This window comes from Struthio camelus, chromosome 1 (assembly GCF_040807025.1).
Source record: "Struthio camelus isolate bStrCam1 chromosome 1, bStrCam1.hap1, whole genome shotgun sequence".
Classification (NCBI taxonomy): Eukaryota; Metazoa; Chordata; class Aves; order Struthioniformes; family Struthionidae; genus Struthio; species Struthio camelus.
Genome location: NC_090942.1, coordinates 105,407,247 through 105,427,173, shown reverse-complemented (window position 1 = coordinate 105,427,173; position 19,927 = coordinate 105,407,247). Strand labels below are relative to the sequence as shown.

General features: G+C 35.5%; 1 protein-coding gene across 4 annotated transcripts in view; it reads left to right on the top strand.

Moving 5' to 3' along the window:
* Positions 1–19,927, top strand: part of DCAF6 (DDB1 and CUL4 associated factor 6) — a 97,420-nt gene that overhangs the window by 68,371 nt on the left and 9,122 nt on the right. For all 4 annotated transcript variants that reach the window (XM_068909417.1, XM_068909409.1, XM_068909434.1 and 1 more), the window contains 5 exons: positions 909–1,014; positions 4,914–5,029; positions 5,874–5,957; positions 6,134–6,458; positions 17,349–17,487. In XM_068909417.1, the coding sequence (XP_068765518.1) occupies positions 909–1,014; positions 4,914–5,029; positions 5,874–5,957; positions 6,134–6,458; positions 17,349–17,487 (770 nt within the window). The remainder of the gene's footprint in view (positions 1–908; positions 1,015–4,913; positions 5,030–5,873; positions 5,958–6,133; positions 6,459–17,348; positions 17,488–19,927) is intronic.

Here is a 19,927-nt window from a genome sequence, read left to right as displayed (position 1 = left end):
TGTGAGGCTTAATATGATGGTACTTTTCATGAGGTATCGTCTATGGCCAACTTCAGCATTAGTGGTGATTCTGGCCATGCCAGATAGGTAGACTGTTACCATGAATTTTCCTCAAGTGTTGTGGGTGGATGGATAGATGTTACCGAGCAGTTATGTTTTAAAAGAGCCCACTGAACAGTCCTTTAAACTATATACTCAACAGAAGTTTGATAGAGTTTTTGTGGTTTTCAGTTTGTTTCACTTCTGTTGGTTTCAGTTATTATACGGTATTTCATTTTGCAGGTACTCCCCTGCTACCTAAGATGATTATGAAATGAAGGGTTTTTAACCCTGAAGCTCTCAGAACATGAATTTACAGTGATTTTATAACACCTACTTGACAATTCAAGTGTAAGGATATTTGTAGTTGAGTGGGTTATAAGTAGAAAAAAGAAGTAAAGGGGATGATGATTTTTCTAGATCACTGATTGTGATCCTGTCATCTTTTTCACATGTATTTACTGGGGCAAAAAGGACTGAACATCACTTCTCAAAACACCTTCTATTCTTATTAATAGTATGCTTGCCATGAAAGAGATCTGCTCATAAAGGATAGTATTGTGGGTACACATGTTTATCTGGCAATTTTATATATATGTGCACGTCAAAGGGCAGCATATTCCTTCTTTTCTGTTGTAAACACAAAAAATTTTAGGCCAGTTCTAAAGCATTGCAAAGTATGGATTTGGTGTGTTTACTCTGAAACTTAACTTTTTGCTTGGGCTCTGAAAGATCTTACATAGGCATTGTTGTGGATGTTACTACCATGCTTGGTTTTTGTTAGGATAATTAGAAGTATTTTCAGATACATAGCAGTTTTATGTGCATTGCTGATGCCCCTTCAAACTTTATTAACCTCATATTTGCAGAGGGTGATAAGCCACGAACAGGAACAGGTGAACCAGTTTTAAGTTTGCACTACAGTACAGAAGGAACGACTACAAGCACAATAAAACTGGACTTCACTGATGAGTGGTAAGAAGTTACTTTGTTTTTTACTGGTTATTGATAAGCACATTGTGCCAACACTGATTTAGCATAGATGCAGATAGAAAATGCACATATAGTATTTTGAAAAATAAACTATTAGGTATATTTACAATTTGAAATGGCCACGGTCCTTAATGCATTCAGAGCAGTCATGCTTTAACATGAAATTTATGCAGGAGTATTAGTGGTAGTTACCCTAAATCTTTTTATGCTAACGTTATGGAACTTGGTATCATTGACAAATACTAGTATTCGCTAATCTTATCCTTTTTAAAGCAGGGTACTATAAGGATGGAAGTTTGTCCAGGGGTTAGAGTTTTAAGATTTAATCCTCTGCTCCACCAGACTTCCCTTATGGTATTGAGCAAATTAGTCTTTCTGTGGCACAGTTTCTCAGTTTTAAAACAGTGAAATGACTATTTTTGTGTCTGAGGAGTGTTGATGAATGCATATGTTTAAGATACCACTTTTGTGGAGTGCTTAGATATTACCGTGATGACATCCTTTTCAGATAATAAAGAAACACATACTATCTAACTGGCCTGATCGTCTTCGTTTGATATGGATGCCTATCCCTAGAGCATCTCAGGCCCTCCTGAGACAACCACAATCTTTACTTTACCTCCTCTGTTTCCTTCGCTTATCTATTTAAAATTATTGTAGAAGAGAGGAAATGATAATGGCTGCTGGCGTTTGTTACTGAAATGAAAAGATCAGTATGTTTGGCTACTCTTAAATGCTGCAGTTTTGGTGATAAAATGCACATTTTACCCATAACAGTTTGGGAACTTTAAGCAGTGATCTATACGTTTACACGGAATGAAGACTTTGCCCATATGGATTTGTGTTAAAGCAATCTACGTGACTGCATTTCTGTTTAGAGTCCAAATCTGGCAAGCTTTGAAGAAATTACTTTTGCTGTAAGGCTTTAAGTAATTATGCATTTATTTTTGTGATTGTTTTTGTTTAATGTTTTAGGGTAGGTAAATTTCACAAGAGGCACAGAGCATTAGCAGATGTCCATTTATTCTTGACGATGTTCTTAACATAGTAATATTAGCTGAATATGTCACAGAAAGCACATTTTAATAAATTTATTTTTCAATACAAAATTTTAAAAATACCTTCTGGGCTTCAAATGCAGTTTTTGATATAAATGATTCTGAAAATGGAAGTTCGGAATGAATAACTACCTCAAAAACATTATCAAGAATAAGAGGAGTATAGAAGAAATGGAGAGGAGAAATGGACAGCCTAATTGTAAAATGTGTAATTAGGGAAGTGAAAGCTATTAAAACTTAACCTCACTTAGACTTTTCAAAGGACGTGTAAACAAATGGAAGAAATTTCTTCAGTGACTTAATCATGTTGCAGTGAGGTTGGAATAGCAGTTAAGGAACACTGAGAAGAGCCGAAAACTAAATAAACACTTTGCATTAGTTTCCAGTAAAGTTGAGGATGTTGATCAAAAGATCATAAGAACTGAATGCAACTCAATGAAAACAAAACTTGGAAGTTAATTTGTAAAAATGAATTAGGGATAATCTGCATCTCAGATTTTTTGATACAACTGGCATATAGATTTCTATCTAATAGCAAGTATCTTAGCAAATCTCTTAGGCCAAGTGTAGCACCATGTTGTTTAAAAAACGTTGAATATGATGTCAAAGGAGAATGAAAGACTAAATGCATCTTGTAAGACTCACGGTAGCTATGTCCAAGGGTTTAGGACAGTTCTGAAGGAAAGATATTAAAATAAGCAGTATGTGGGAAATAAAGGTGTGTTAAAGTTTATATTATGAAAAGTAGAATGTGCATGGTTCTGTACGTTTTATTCAATGGAATAATGAGTTCCAGAAACACACATGGTGTAGTAGAGAGAACCTGTCTGGATTTCCAGAAGGTATGTGATATTTTGCCACACACTGAATTTCTATTTAAGATTATACAGACAGATCAGTAAAGAAACTGAACATGGTGGTAAGGTAACTTAGTGGAGGTCATTGTAGTGGATATTGTTGAAAGGAAGAGGTATTTCTTGGTGGGACAAAGTTGCAAGGCGTTGTCAGTTCGGGGGCTAACTGAAGCGTTGTGCAGAAGCATGAAATAATTGAAGTGGGATGAAATTCAGTACAAGAAAATAAAAGAGCATGCAGTTGAGGACCAGTAACAAAAAGCTCATCTAAAAATTTGGATTGTTGTGGAAAAAAAAAAAAAATAGAGAAAGACTTTTGCCTACCAGTCACTTCGTTCTCAATATAATGCAGCTATTAGGCAAGCACAATCTTACGTTTCACCAGTTGAGAGGCTTCCAGCCAAGGAAGAAAGTTCCTGGTGCTGCTGCTTAACTGTGCTTCGCCTTGTGACTTCAAATCCTGTCTACATTTCTAACCTTGCATTCAAGAAAGCTCACTCAAATGGTAGGAGGTTCAGAGAAGGGTTATGAGGAGGACTGAGGAAACAGGAATCCTGTTATGGAAGCAGATAGTAGGGCTTAATTTATATAATCTAGCAAATGAAATCACAGCGTGTTATTTTGGTCCTGCAAACGTCCTCATCGTGTACTGGAGTGAACTACTGGAGTGAAAACCAACACTGAACTAAAAATTAATGAATGGGTGTAAACTAGCCTTGAGCATTGAGCTAGAAATTAGAAGATTCCTAAGAGTGAGTCCAAAAAAATCTTACTGCTTTTAAGGTGGAACATGATTAATTCATACAAGGGATTACATGATATGAGGGATGAAATAGCAAAAAAATCAGCTTGGTGTTGTCCTAGCAGGTCCCTTCTTGTATGTCCGTTCAGAAACAATGCTGAAAATTTAGTTTTTGATTTAGAAAAACTGTTGGAAGGGCTAGCAAAATTTTTGCACATGCTCCATATCCAACACAGTAAGTACTTTGAGACCGATTACTGTTCATCGAGATGAGTAAAAGCTCTTATATTCAATGTAAAAAGAGAAATACTGAAGTCTAAACTAGATTCTCAAGAATCTAGACTAAGCATGATTTGTGATGCTTTTCGCAACATAACATGAATTAATTTACTGATAACGTAAACATGTAAGAAAATTGTAATAACACAGACTGGATTCTTGAGAATCGTGCTTATAATTCTCTTAATTGATATTTGTTTCAGCTTTTGTATAGTGCTCTGGAGACCACCTAGAATTTAACAGCTCATCGCAAAGATAGGGGCAGGGCGAGAGTAAGTGACCTTAAGAACAAGGCTTTGCATTTTGTAAGATGAGGTCATTTTCAGAGAGTCTAAAAGCATGAGTTTTAATGACATTCAGAAAAACAATGTTATATGTTTCCTGAGAAATCATTTCCTTTATTGTAAAACGGAAATTGGTGTTCCAAATAATTATCTAATCTAAACATGAAGGAGGAATAAATCTCAAGTACAAATCCTGATAAATAACAAAACATTGAGGCCTGAAAACTAAAATCAGAAGGCCGTGTTGCAGGAGATAGAGAAATGATAAGTAAAGGTAGGGAACCTGGAAAACATTATCTAAACCTATTTTTCAATTGGTCAGGGTATGAATACATATGTAATTAGTGCTCGCTCAACAACTTGTAATTCACGTAATGAAATCTCTTCTCTCTCACTTATACGTTCTGAAATTTGGAAATAAAAGAGAGCAGAATCCTACTGAGTCTTAACAGAATATTTTTGGGATGAGAAACATGGATGAGTGCTAGACAGACATAATAAAAGAGAATTTTGAAATTGCTGTGAAGTTTGTTAGTTTCAGCTCCAGCAATTGAACTGCGAGATTGCAGTTAGAAAGATGATGATGGTCAAGCTGTGCTATCACAAATATCTTCTCATCTGTTTACGTTATTTCTCAATTATTTTATACATGTTACGTTGCTAGGAGCAGCACAAATTCAAGCTCCAGAGGGAGTGGAAGTCATTGCAAATCTGAAGGCCAAGAAGAATCTGTAAAAACAAAAGCATCAGGAGAGTCAGCACCTGAAGATGAAAAAACAAGTAAGATAAAACATTGTTTCTGTAATGGTCAGATCAACATTCTACTCTCATATGTTCATGACTAGCATTGAACACGGTGGCAGTCTCATAGACGTTCATATGAGGGCAGAATATAACTATAATAAAACATGATTTTTTTTAGGAAAGAGAAAGATATACCCACTTGAGATAGTTCCAAATAAGTATAAAGAAAATTAGCTTTTCCTGGTGTTGGTTCTAAAAACCCTTATCCTTCTATTGTAAGGACATATTTTTGTCCTTCATTGATATTGGAAAAATAATACAACCAAAATTTGCAGTCATGAGTGTTAGGTACCTTATTACATTTCTTTCAAGTTTCCACTGTGTTTATGTGTAATCGTCTTGCTGGATTCATTGCCAAAAGGGCAGTCAAGTCAAATGACTGGTTGGTTCCATAGAAATGCCTGGAAATTCTTAAAAAAAAAAAAAAAAAAAAAAAAAAAAAGCTACACCTTTTAATAGAGAGGTAACTTAATTTCTGTGTTGAGAACCATCAATTTTCAGTCAGTGACCTTCTATTTCAAGAGTTGTAATGCTGTTCTTGCAACTAAAATTCTCATATCATAGAATATTGAAATATTTTAAGGAACAAGAAATAAATACTTTTTTCATTGTATTCACTTGAGCAACTGGATGGATTTATATATTTTTATATTTTTCTACTTCAGTAGAAGTCTTGGATGCTGATCACATAATATGACATGTAGAATTTGGAGGTTTGATTGGTTTGATCTAGGACTGCTAGAATTACATAGATTTGCTTATATTATAGATATTCATGTAGCTGAAATCATGTGATTTACCGTTAAGTTGTTTGTTTAAGGAGTTCCTGATGAATCTGACAAGGAAGACTCAAGTGCTGAAGGACTGAAAAGTGCAGATGAAACTGCAGGGACAACAGAAGCAGGTGTGTGCCTGTCATCTTTTAAATACAATTACAAGAAGAGGTAGAGAGCCAAAAAAAAAAAAATTTCCAATACAAACTCAGTATGTGTGATTTCTGTAACCATTTATAGCGTTATCTAAAATAGGTTATAATCATCAACGATGTGACCTACTTGCACCAATATTTTCTGTTACCAGTGTCAGATGCACCTGTTTCTGAGCATCCTGGAATCCAAGCAGAAGAAGAAAATGGCCCCAGTGTTGATAGTGTCTCCAGAAATGTAGAAGAAGGATCCTCGTGTGAAAAAGGTGCAAATCAAGAAACATCAAGTCAGCCAAGTACTGAATCTACTGCCAACTCACATGCTGCAAACAATGAACCTCAGCCACATCCAGAATCCTCAGGGCTTGCAACTCAAGAAGAGACCTCTGCCAGGACCTCTGCTCTCCAAGAAACTGATGACAGTGATGATGACCCTGTTCTGATCCCTGGAGCAAGGTATCGAGGAGGACCAGGACACAGGTTAGGGGAATATTTATCTTTCCAATTACTTGGCAAAATGTCTTTTTTGAAGGAGAGATCTAGAAATTGATGCCTTATATCCTTAAATAAAATCTGAGTTCTTTGACCACTAGCAGAGAGTTGAATGGCTGAGTCTAATTTGCCTGTATGTAAGATACACATAAGTACACTTGCCCTCCCAGGGGGAAAGCTCCCACAGATCTAATACTTGCTTGTTCTTTTATCTTGCCTGCTGTATATGCCAGTGCTAAATACTTGGATTGATCTTTTTTTCAGTATTCTCACAGGAATCATAAGTATGTAACGTTCATAAATTTGCATTTAAGATACAGGAACCTACATTTTCTCTTTTGCCCTTATTTTACTTAAACTTTTCCTTGTTTGGGTTATTGAGTATCAATATGCATGTATAGAAGTCACAGAAGTTAGGCAGATTCCTAAAGGTTGTCTTTATGAGAAGATGTATTTAATGGTAAGTTTTGTATATTGTCTTGTAAAATGCAAACAGGTATACACACTTGTTTAATCATTCAGTAAGCATAGCCTCCAATCCAGTATTGCTATATTAAAATACCTTTGCTCATTAACTTAAAATCTCGGGCATTTTAAATGCTGTCATAATTATTTAAGTAACATCTCTACTGTTGGGTTTAAGAAAATATCTTTTTTCTTTTCTTTTCTTTTTTAGTTGTCCTGTAATCTAATGTGTCACATGCTTTAGATAGCTTTACACCTGTCCTGTACAAAGGCAGTGCTATATTGCTATTAATTCCTTACCCTAGAAATGCCAATTCTTCACAGGAAACATTCAATATGTATTCACTAAGAAATCAGAAGGAATTTAATAGTTGTGTACAGGAAAAGTTTTGAATAATTTGCAGTTTAAAAAAAAAAAAAGTCATAAGTCACCGCATTGTCAGTAGTGACAAAAAGAAGAGACAGTGGTTGCTTATTACGTAGCACTAGTGATTCTCCCTGCTAAATGACAGATTTTTAATGAAAAAGTCATCCTATAAAGATTCTGTCATAATACATTAACTTCCTGTGCAATACTAAATAAACTTTAATTGCAGATAAAGATCTGGCAGCAGAAATATTTTCAGCTGCAAAGGCAATGTTCTGTATGAGCTGGTAATTCGAAGAGCAATCTGTGAAAAACTCCACAATTCAAATCACATTTCTGTTTTTGAGCAAGACTCTTAAGCTCTCTTCCTGCGCTTTATTACATTATTACAAAAACTATTACATAATAGAGATAAGATTGAAACTTCCAGGTATCATACAGATGTTAGTTTCCCACTAGTGCGTATATCTCAAATGAAGTTATGCTTGATCTTGCGTGATTTTTCTCCTTTTTTGTGTGCAGCCAGATTTCTTCCTGTAGTAGTTTAAATTTATCATGTAGGAAAGAGCATTCAGTTAAAGCACTTTATGCAGCCTCTTGCACCCTAATTCTTCTCCCCTAAAAAATCTAACAAAAGTCAGTATGTAGTCCATACTCATTTAGGATTGCCTCCAGGCTTTCAATTAATTAGGTTTAAAGCCTGAACACTTTAGTTTGTTCTGCTTCTGTATAAGTGCAAGCAGCAAAGTTTTCTAGTTGAACTTCTCGTGATCCAGGTATATGTTTAGATGCAATTCCCTCCTAATTTTCTGGCTTCAGGAGTTTCTAAATGCCCTCCAAGCTACTGAAGTGAAGCAAGCTTTGTGTGTTCAAAGAGATTTGGATTTCTAGAGAGAAAGCAGGCACTGGTAGTCTGAAAGGCTAACTGTATAAGCCCTCTTAGTATTTATTTGTCATATGAGAAAGAATGAAAGGACCCCAAAGTCCTCTGTACTACTACTATTACTACAAATGTTGTACCATATAATCCCTTTCATAAACTGACTAAATTTACATGAAATCCACCCGGCCCCTCACTTCGTGGGAAGCTACTTCAAAACATCACTTCTGTGATCAGTTAAAGTTGACTATAATTAATCAATTTGTTCTTGCTAACATAGTATATTAGTTTAAATAGTTTTTCCATTCCTAGAGTTTTTCATTCAAAGGATGTTCATCCTGTCCATTGTCAGCTCTTGTCTCACCATACTAAGCATGCCAAGCTTTTTTGCACTCTTCTCAATAAAACTTTCAGTGTTCTCCCTGTCATCATACTCTCTGTACTCTTTCTAATTCCACTTCTTTCTTGAACCTGGGAGACGAGAGTTCTGTACACTGTGCTATTTTGATTTTTCTAGAAATAACGTTATGAATATTACTCTTGGTCCAGAAGAGATTCTCTAAGGCCCCAGAGAGCTGCACTTACTGTCCTTCCCCTCTCTCACCTCTGGCTGTCTCATACTAGTGGCTTATGATAGACATAGGATCAATTAGTATGCGGAAATCTTTTTCTTGGTTTGTCATTTCCCACTGATGTGTTCCCATCTTGTACCAGAAGGAGGTTCAGAAGTATACAACTGTCAATTTTATACTACTGAATTTCTTTCCGCTTTTTTTCTCCGGGTCCTCCTGTCTGCTCTATATTCCCAATATCAGCCAATCTCATGTCCTCAACACACTGCATGAGTGCATTCATACTTTTTGCTCAAAGATTATTAGCGAAATATTAAACAAAAGAGCCTGCAACACTAGCGCTTAAGGAACTCCACCAGTATGCTTTCTGTAGGCTTATGTTTACACTTTTCTCACTTGGTAAACCGTGTTATCTAACAATTCCTTTACTAAACCTCATCTTCTCCAGTTTACCTAATAATTTAGCTTTTCATTGGTCATCCTAAGAGATAATTAATGACATTAATATAGAAGTAATACAGTAGATGTTGCCTCTCTGGAATATCTAGGAGGAGTTATTTGGTTTCTTTCTTTCCAGAAAAGGTTGAAAGGCTTAGGCTGTAATAATTTACCTCTTGTAAACCTACTTCATGCAGTAGCAAGAAAATATTTGCTTTTAATTTTTATTTTTGACAAAAAAAGGCTTTAACTTTCTGAAATAGAATGCTAAAAGCTGTTTGACTGATAAGCCTTTTCCAGTATATAACATTACATGCTTTTTAACTGCAGAGAATAACTGGTTATTGTTTATATTATATAGAGGAGAAACACTGCAGTTGGGGAAAGCGAAGATAAAGGCAACTTGGTCTTAGGAGTCAGCTTTCTGCTATAAAGTACAACTTTCTCCACTGAGAGGGCATTGGAAGGGTAGGCTTCTGAATCTGTACTCTGAAATCATGATCTGAAACTTCTCAAGGCAAAGCAGTGGCAGAAATACCCCTTTGAAATCTCTTTTGGCAGTACTTAACAGTTAAATAAAAGGAGAACTTCTTGCCTCATGAGCTTTACAGATTTCACTCGGAAATGTTTAGAAAGCTTCCGTTTTTTTGAATGAGGTTTAGATATAAATCCAACTCCTAATGTTTTCAAAGTGAGGACTGAGTCTTTCTCTCTTGTCTGTCCCCACCCCCAACAGTAGCAGCAAGGAAATTGCCTACCAAATATATAGAAATACCATGGTTCTTTGTAGGTTGATAAATTGGTTAAGTTAATTGAATTTTAAGTATTTTTGAGAATGGAAAAAGCATTTAGTCCGTCATCTTTTGGAGCCAGCGTCAGCTTGGAATAGTTTTGACATAGAAAGGCGTGTCCTTCAAAGGAATGACTGAGAACGTGATATCTCTCTTCCCTGTAGCATTTCTGCATTCACTAAGTATTACCATAGGAACGGTGAACACTAATGACAAATAGAAGCTAAATAGTTATTTTAGCCTTACTATCATTGGGCTAGTCAGTACACGCTATTTTCGACATAACTGTGTAAGGAACGACCTAGAATATTTTTAAATTTAAAAAATGAAACCTGTTTCATACAGCACAGCAGTATAGCTCGATACTCGACAGAGAAAGTAACCCTCTGGACATCTTAGGGAATCCATGGGAAAAAATGCTCTCTCTTTGAAAGGTGAGGAGCTACACAGGTTTTTAGATTTGAGGTGTGTTCATAGCATATTTCCTTTAAAACTTACAAAGGCCAGCAAATTTATTTGGAACAGAGGTAGATAATATGGCTTGCCTTAGCACTATACTTTGTAACCTATGGGAAAAATTAGATGCAGAATGTATTTCTTGCACAGCAAGTGCAATTTTTAACTGATTCAACTTAATTTTCACAGAAGCAGTCAAAACGGCTCTTTGAGGGCTGTTTTTGTACTTGGTCTTTGATACAAGCTGATCTATGAGCAAAGACTAAGCCTAGAAAATATTAAATTACTAGGTTAAAAACACATACATATGTAAAAAGAAAGTGATTGTGCAGCTGTTCCCATTTCTGCTATGATATTATGAAGAATTATTGCATTTTAGAAAACCAACTTTGTGTACTAATCTGTAATCTGAATATTATTCATGTTGAAATCAAAATATTCTCATATACTAACATATTGAGGAGATGGAATCTTCTCAGTTGGGATAAGTAGAGCACATATTATAATAGATGCTAACCTCTTAAAAAAAACATGATACCCAGAATTTTTGAATGACTTCAGTTGTTGTTCCCTTTACTAGATATAATATCAGAGGAACAGCGATAGGTGATAGAATAATGAGGTAATTCATTATCTTCTTCCTCCCCTCTTCCTTTTCATTTCCGTATAATGGATTTATCAGGTTCTTTGGTTTTTGTATCTAACCAGCATTTTAAAAATTGCTAAACTTCAAATGCTATGAATTATAGAGCGTATTGCTTGAGGTATATTTAGTTGCATGTATTGCATGGGAATTGAAAAGAAATTGCAGTGTATACATTTAACAACCTATTAACCTTTCTTTTGTGTGTCATAAAATAAACGTAATTTGAAGAGTGTGTAGTTTGTGAAAAGCAAATACTTTTTTATTCAGTTGCTGAAGAACATGTTATATTTGCATGTGCCACCACTGATTTGCTTTGTCTGGTAGTAGACAACACCCAGATCTGGACAAATATATAAAAATGTAAGAAGAAATGTATTTAAAGGCCACACATTTTTTTTGGCTGAACAAGGTTGTGGAACTGAGTGCAATTATTAAAGCCATATTTGACAATATATATTTAGCAAGAGAAGTGCTAAATCTTACGTAATATATCCTTTAATGAAGTGAAACGAAAAAGTCACTTGATCTCCCATTGAAATACTACAGTGAATTAGTAGTGAGAATGTATAAAACTATTAAGGACACCTGTGGTTAGTTTCCCCAACTTATGGTATTTTGCTGTCTGCTGTCATTTAATGCCAAAGGCCTTTATATAGGGGAAATGGAGAAAACAAATGGGGGAAAAACAATCACAGTGATGAAAATTAACATCGTGACTTTGTGTGGCTAGAAAGGAAAAGTCTCAGGAAGTAGTTGCGCAGAAAATATCTAAGTCTTCTATTTTCAATGCCTGCAGGAAAATAGCACAGACACGTATTTCTTTGTCTTGTATTCCAGTCTTAGCTGGAATAGGAATATATGATTTTGACTCAGCTGTTTTTCTTAAAGTTTCAGGAATCTGTGTACTCGCCGTACTGGATCTAAATTTCACGACAAGCATTTTTCCCATGTTAAACATGCTTAGCATGGAGTTCTGTAGTTCATCAGTGTGGCCCATGGGAAAATTTGCTTCATATTGCTATAAATGTAATACAAAAATGAATGATGCATTCATCATAGAATTTTTTTAATCACTATATTTTTCTGTGATTTTGACTGTCATTCTTCTGCAGCATATCGAGTGAAAACTTTAAAAAAAACACTCTCTGCAACTGAGAATACTTTGAAGATTGTTTTTGTTGAAAGGCCAGGGAAATGACTTAGGATTGTTCAGGCAGTGCATTACGATAAACATTTCTTTTGATATGATCAGCAGTGAAATCGCTTGATTAAAAAAATGTTAACTTTGTCTTTAGGGTCAGGTCAATATGTTAGTAACATGATGGTTTTGTCCTTGCTTTTGAACTATCTTAATACGTTAAATTTGCCAGCAATAGAAAGCCTCTTTCATGGCTGTAGAGGCTTCTAAAGGAAGATGGATATTTGGTAATTAAAATCAGAAATATAATCAAATGTTGATATTTAGGAAATTGATCTATTTTAATACGGGTAATCGGTCACCTTCCTGCACTGGATTTGATATTGGTGATGCTAGCCTGGCTGCTAAGACACGTGGTTGGAATTCATGGTCAGAAATGTGGGAGCTGGCAGGTGGATTCCTCTAGCAGCGATGTTGTATTTCGCTTATTCTATTTCACCCTTGTTATCAAGACTAAGGTCAATGAAGAAATAAATGCAAGGCATTGGAGATACAGTTCCTAAGTTAATGGCAGTAAGCCTTAAGTTCCTTGCAGCTGTTGTGGATAGAGGAAAAAATAGTTGAAATAGTTATAGAGGTAGTGGATAGTTAAAATGAGATGGCTGCAAGGAAAGAGTTTTAGTCTGAAAGAGCAGAAAAGAAGGAAGCACAGTTTCTAGTTCTGAGTAAAAAGAGACAATGCTTGGCTATGTGTGCATAAGTAAATTTGGAAAGTTAAGAAGTGGGAAAAATCCTCCATATTGGAGGAATACTCTTTTTAGTCAAGTAATCAGAGCTGAGGTAAGAACGATACGAAATGGAAGCAAGTACACAAGCTCTAAAGCTAGCTGCTGCAGCCTGGCTCAGGAGATGATCAGTCTGTGCTAATGATGTTCAGAAGAAGCAGGCTTATCCAGGGTACCCAGATAATTTTATTACAACCACTAGTGGAACAAAGTTTGTTGTGCACAGTAGCAGAGTGCCTGTGTATTATTTACATACTCAGTTGATGCATAGTTGTGATGTTTGTTTGTTTTTTTTTTTCCTCTTTTGAAACACGCCTGTTAATTTTGACTGCATCTCTTTTAACTAATAGATGAGCCTTTTTTTTTTTTTTTTTTTTTAATATATACGAGGCTGGCAAGCCAACAATTGTTGAGTAACATCGATTGGGAGTGATGATTGAACAGAAGTCTCCAACCCAAAAAAAATTTTTAAGAGCAATATGTGAAATATGGTTCTTTATTAAACACACTGGTTATGTAGTGATGCAAATTGTTTTTTTCTTTTAAAAAAACCTTCCTTAGGAGACTTCAGAACTTCTGAACTTATGAAAATGTCTTATGTGACAAAAACGTTTTTCATTTGTGTCTCTTTTAGCAGCCTTACCTTGCAGTATCGTGTATTTTCCATTTGTTTTGGCTATTTGTAATACATAGCTATGGATCAGCCTGCGTCACTAGGATTTTTTTTTTTTTTTTCCTTTTGGACCTGTGTTTAACTGAAAGAATATAATGTCTCCACGGATAAATGCCTGTACCAGTCATCTAGGGTCTAATTTAAATTGACTTTCAATCACTAATGTTTAATTGACTTTGAAGACTTTATTTAGCTGATTCTAAGGGAGAAAACTGTATTCTGGTCCAGGTCTATACGCCTACTTTTTGAAATAATATTTTAAAATTTTTATGATTTTTCCGCAAGGTGCACACTATTGAGATGATGAAAGTACTGTTCATCGTCTTGGGCTTAATCTCATCAAGACTGCATGCACCAACATTATTGTAATATACTGTGCAAAAGTACCACAGAATTAGACAAAATGTGCTTTAGCTGTATACCTTAGGAGAAGACAGTAGAACTGAGTTATTCTGAAGTCAGAGCACTACCTACAGTATGAAGTTATAACTGAAATACAGTTCAGTTTCACTAGCATCATTCTATAATTATTTCCAACATAACATTTTTTTCTTTTTGCAACATAAACTCCTTCAAAAATATTACTAACATTAATCTGTATCCAGCATTTCTGAAGCATTTCTATTACTTGCTACCTGAATTTGAATAAATCACAATTGTATCAGTTGATGTAGTTTGCCTGAGGAATGCTGGTGCAATGTGCATACCTTGTATTATCTGGCACTGTGCATTTGGCAGGCGATGCGGTTTGGGGTAGCAGCACCCATTCCAGCTTTGCTTAGGCCAAACTTTGAAACAGTGAGAATTACGCAGCCCATTACTGTATTTGCTGATGCACCAACTGATTAGCCTACAATCTAAGTTTGTTTATGTTGGCACCGACAGGAATTGTTTATCGCAAATCTTATCACAAGTGAAAATAAGTCACGCAAAAAAAGTTTTTGTGTTTTTTTTCTGTGCCACTTATAAATGAATATAAAATCTATCCTTAGGGAGAAGTAAAACTTCTCTGAAAGATCTTTTCCCATATACGTTCTGTTTTTTATTCTGAAATATCATTACACTGGGCTCATATTTATCTTTTCTGGCAGAGACTTGCCTCTGCCAGGTTCCTGTTCTCAGCAGTATCTTGCTAGAATGCCTGATAGCAATATCACAGTTACCGCCCTACGTGCTTGGCTGCGTTCTCCCTATTGAAGGTACTCATTAAACTAAATAACAGCCCGTTCATGCCTTTTAAAATAAGACCCAAAATTAGAATTTTAAATTCAGAGGTCAGTCTAGTTGAAAGACAGTGAAGTTGCTACCAAAAAATTGGTTGTCTTTTCTGCTTTTATTTAAAAAAAAAAAAAAATCCTGAATGCTGAATAGTCTTGACTCTTTGTCATGTTTGTGTTCAACCTTGGGGGAATTTGGAGGAGTAGATTAAACTTCATAGGGATGCTAACATGAAAAATTATGCAAGAAACTGCCTTGGGATACCACTTAGTTACTTTAATACCATCTTTGAGCCCCAAGACTTTTATTAGCTATTTTCTAGCAAGTAACTCTTCTGGAAGAGCTAGACAACTCTACTTCTAAGTGAAGTTTAGCTTTTTACTTTTTCCACTGCAAGCTTTTTTGATAGATAATTAATTTGGATAAATAAGCCCTTTTGCAAAGGGATTATAGCAAGGGATAGCTGTAACGCTAGCAGGTATGCTCTTGAAACAAAAAAGGTCTTACTGTGTTGAGTAGCTGTGTGTGCTGCGTAATCCTTGCTGCTGTTGATAGGAGAATGGCTAACTATTATTACATGATTCTTTCTTTTACTTTCCCACAGAAACAACATCTCTTTTTAAAACAACTGCAAATACAAACGTGTACCAGCAGTTGTATTTGTGAACTCTCTCCCTAAGCATTTTATGCCACCCTATTTTTTCCTTTATATAGAAGTAAACATGTGAGGAAAATAATTTTGTGATCTGTAAAGCTTAGTAGATAAAGAAAAAGGGCTTTTTCTTCTCCATTTTATAAAGCTCTTTTGAAGAGCTCTGTTGTTAAATCTGCTGAATGTGAAAGCTGAGAGTTAAATACACTTTGTTATTTAGTCCTTATACTAAAAATGGAGATTTATTTAGTGTAGTATAAGGAGAAGAAATGAGAAGATTGCCCCAAAATGAGATTTTTGGGGTATAGAAAGCTCTCTGGAAGAAAGTGGATGAAGTCTATTTCTTCTGGGACTATATGCTAGACAAATTTCCAGGAAATGTATTCTAATAAATAGCCTACTGTTAAATTGATCTATTGGCTAGTGCTTGCAAGTCTCTCCTTGTTTCTATAAAAAATGGGTATCAAAATATCTTTTAAAAAGCTTAGCTCTATTAGATGATGTGTCTTAGTGTGATAGTTTGTTTCACAAAGTGTTTTCTGTACTAATGACTCATTACTTGCATTCATTTTCTGTCCTTGTCTAGCTGTAGGATAACCCTTGCTTCCATCTTAAGTTTTGTGTCCAACTTTATCCTGTGACAAAACAGAAAATAAAATCTACGCAGACTGCTGGCAGAGAGAATTAGCTATGTGACAGATCTGGTGGTGGTTTTTTTTTTTCCTGGGAAAGAGGGCAGGAAGAATTGGAGACAGTGGCTACAATGTCCTACAGCATCATTTCTGGCCTGCTTGAGGTTACTAGCCTTCTGGTAGCAGTGCAGTGAGGTTGCAACTCTATTCACTTCTGGCTCAGTTCACTTTCCAGGGTTCCTTAAATCCCTGTTACCGCTAGTTTGATTCCTTGCACTGTGCTAAAACGTGTACCTGCTCTCTCTGACGTAGTACTCTGGCTTCGTTCAGGACTTCAAGGCTAATAACAACCCTGATAATGGAACAAAAGAGGAGGAGGAATTAGGTGCAGGTGCTGGGGCGCAACCGTTTGGTTATAACTGCAATTATGGGAATCTGCAAACTGAAGGCTTAAGTTTTAACAGGAAAAACTTGGCACCTGGGACTTTTCACAGATCAAAAAGTAGCTTCCTGGAACTGAACAGCGACAAAACAGAATATATCTTTTAGCTAATTTGTTTTCTCTGTTACTCTAGGAAGTCTGCTGCAGTAGGTGCACCGCAAACATAGCGGGTAGTTTCTACTATAATTGATCTGAAATCATTTCTTGCCCCGTTAAGAACCTTTTTAAAGCTGTCTTAATTTTGAGTCTTGTCGTATAGAAGTAGTGAAAAGAAGTGGATTTAATGAAACTTTAAAAAGAAAATACTGTAAGACACCCTAGATCTTTAATAACTTTTTTTTAATTTAAAAAGCTGCTATTTCGGCACAGTTTTCTACCTCAGAACTTACTACCCTCGGGACAGTTTGAGGAGTTCTCCAGCACTTAAGAATAATACAGCACGTGAATTTTGCCAGCATCCGAAGCTTGTGTTCTCTCTCTAGAGAGAGAGTAAAATTTCGCATCACTTGACATTCCACTGTCTTGCATGCTGGTCTTGTTCTAAGTCAGAATGGAAAAATTTAAGTTTGTACTTTTACACTTGAGATAATGTTGATGTCTGTTCCAAACATAGGGGGGAGTATGTTTGAGTGCCCAATTACTATTTTGTAGTTTTTTTTGGTAGCCCATTGCAGTATTTAGAGATGGTCTTTCAGTAGTGTTTTCTTTGTGTGCAATTCATAGGCGATCTGCTGTTGCCCGCATTCAAGAACTCTTCAGAAGGAGGAAAGAAAGAAAAGAAATGGAAGAACTGGAAACTCTGAATATTAGACGTCCTTTAATAAAGATGGTTTATAAAGGTCATCGGAATTCCCGGACAATGGTACAAAATCTTTGTCAGTTTTTGGAACCATAGAGTTTGTTTTATGGGCTGTAGTATGGTTGCTACATTGATATGCTTGCCGAAACAGCAATCGTAATATATTATAAGAACTTTTATTTGCATTTTGGAAGTTGGGAGACATAATTGGCTCTAATTGAAAATTAAAATGAGTATGACTTGTGTGTCACTCTATTTAGATATTCAGGTTTTCTAGAGTTTAAGCCTCCCCCTAACCTCCTTTGAGATCTTGAGTATTTCTCTTAACCTCCTTTCCGTCTTTTCTGTCAGCTTAAGTGGTATAAAATGTGCCTACCTTCAAAATTGTTATTTAATCCTCGCTTTTCCTTCAAAGCTCTTAAAAGGGAAAGCAAAGATTAAATAAGAGTTTTGAAGAGCTGTGAAGGGAAAGTGAGGATTAAATAATAATTTTGAAGAGCTTTGACATCTCTGAATTAGAAAAAAGAAATGGTGCTAGTTATTAATTTGTAGTCGAACTGTGAGATACTCACTGCCTTTTCCATACAGTATACTAGATTTTAAGAAAATTGTTGTCACTGTGTTTCATGCACCACCTTTACAAAGAGAAATTCTTTGAGTTCCGTTTCTTTTTCTCTCTTTTTTTTCCTCTATTTCTTTATAGTATTTTGAAGATATGAAGTTCTGAGTACTAGGTAGTATTTTGCAGAAGTAGCAGGCATATTATTTTGCAGATAATTTGAGGCGTAGTCTCTCTACCTCCAAAAGTACTTTCTAGAGTTTCTGTGAATGGCTTTGATTGCACTGGGGAATATGTTTCAGTAAATGTGTATTTCAGTCTACATGAGCAATGATGCCTTGAATGAAATGTTATTAATGACAAGGTTTGTGTATTGTATTTCAAAAATTAATTATTCAAAAAATCCCTATTAGTTTAAAGGCCATAGCATTAAGGACTTTGTGGTTAGTAGATGTCAAAGTTAAGCTTGCCTGAGTGACCTTGATTCAGTCGCAATCTGCATATTGTAATAGCAATTACAGCATAACAACTTTTTATGGATTTTGTTATTTGGTTTTTTGGATTGTGGGCTGGTGTTTTTGCTCATTTTACATGAGCACCTATGGCAAGGAATGCACAAAATGAAAGATGATATAATTTCCCCTGTTGCTTTTCACAGTCATTACTACTATACAGTCAAACTTCATTTAAATGAAATTTACTTTTGGTGGAGACCCTTCCTCCTGTAAGGAGAGGGATGCTCGTATTTCCATTTAAAATTTGTAAAGGAGACAGATTAGAGAGAGGTCTTGTTTGAAGACATACTTGAGCAACATGCCTACATACCTGAGCAACTCACACACAAAACTGTCCTTTCAAATACATGAACATAAACTATTTTAATGCATATGCATAAGGAAAGTAGATTAAAGTTATGCTTAAGGGCATTAAGTGGATTAAACGCAAATTTAATTATTCTGCTGCTTCCTTACTTTTGAGAGCTTAATTTGGCAATCTAACAGTTTTCCTTCTTAAATAAGGATATTTTGAATGTAATCCTTGTATTTCTCTGAAAGCAAAAATTAAGTTGCATTATGCAAGTGTTTGCTTGTAGCATTGGCAGGATTTGCACTCTTTAGGTTCAAGACACAGATTCTTTCCATGTAACCGTTAGGACAAGGTCATTAGAGTAGTAAGGAAATCCTTTTTCTTTGGAACAGACCTCAAAGAACTATGGCAGCATTGTTTGGGACAGCAATGGAATGGTGTGGTTTGGGATTTGGTGTTTCTTTCTAGCCCTTGGAGGAAGAAACGCTGTAGTGAGCCCAAACTCTCCTTCGTTTCAAAATTGTGTCTTTTGCCATGAGCCATTAGCTCTTCTTTGTCTATCCTGTTTCTTCCTTGCTCTTTTTTCCCTCCTGTCCTAGTCTTCTCCCCTTTCAGGCATCTCCTTGTTCCTCTCATTCCACTCGCTCTGAATCCAAAGTTCCCCTTTTAAAATGCTCATGTTAGAGGAACTCTTTCCTTCAACAGAACATCTATTTACAGCTAATAAATTGGTAAATTGTGTATGCATACATACATATGTAGAAGTGAGCGTGTATATGAACTTGAAAACACAAAATATTTGAAATAGGAATTTAAGTTCTGTTGATTTAGGTAATGCTAAAATTGAGTTTTATGAGTTTTAGAAATTTAAAGCAGTATCCTGAAGAAAATACGAAGGAAGCAGTAAGAAATCACAACTGAGAAATAAAATGTAAAGTTATTTACTATTGGAGATAATCTGAATGCGCTTCTAATTGAAAAATAACAAAAATTATTAAATGGAGCTGTAAGACAAAAGCTGCAAAAAGATGAAAATATTGGGGAAATGCCTTGCACTGAGGAATCCAAAAATGCAGTTTCCCAGACTTATTTTTAAAGGCAAGCGTGACTTTATTACAGTGACTTTATACTTTGTAC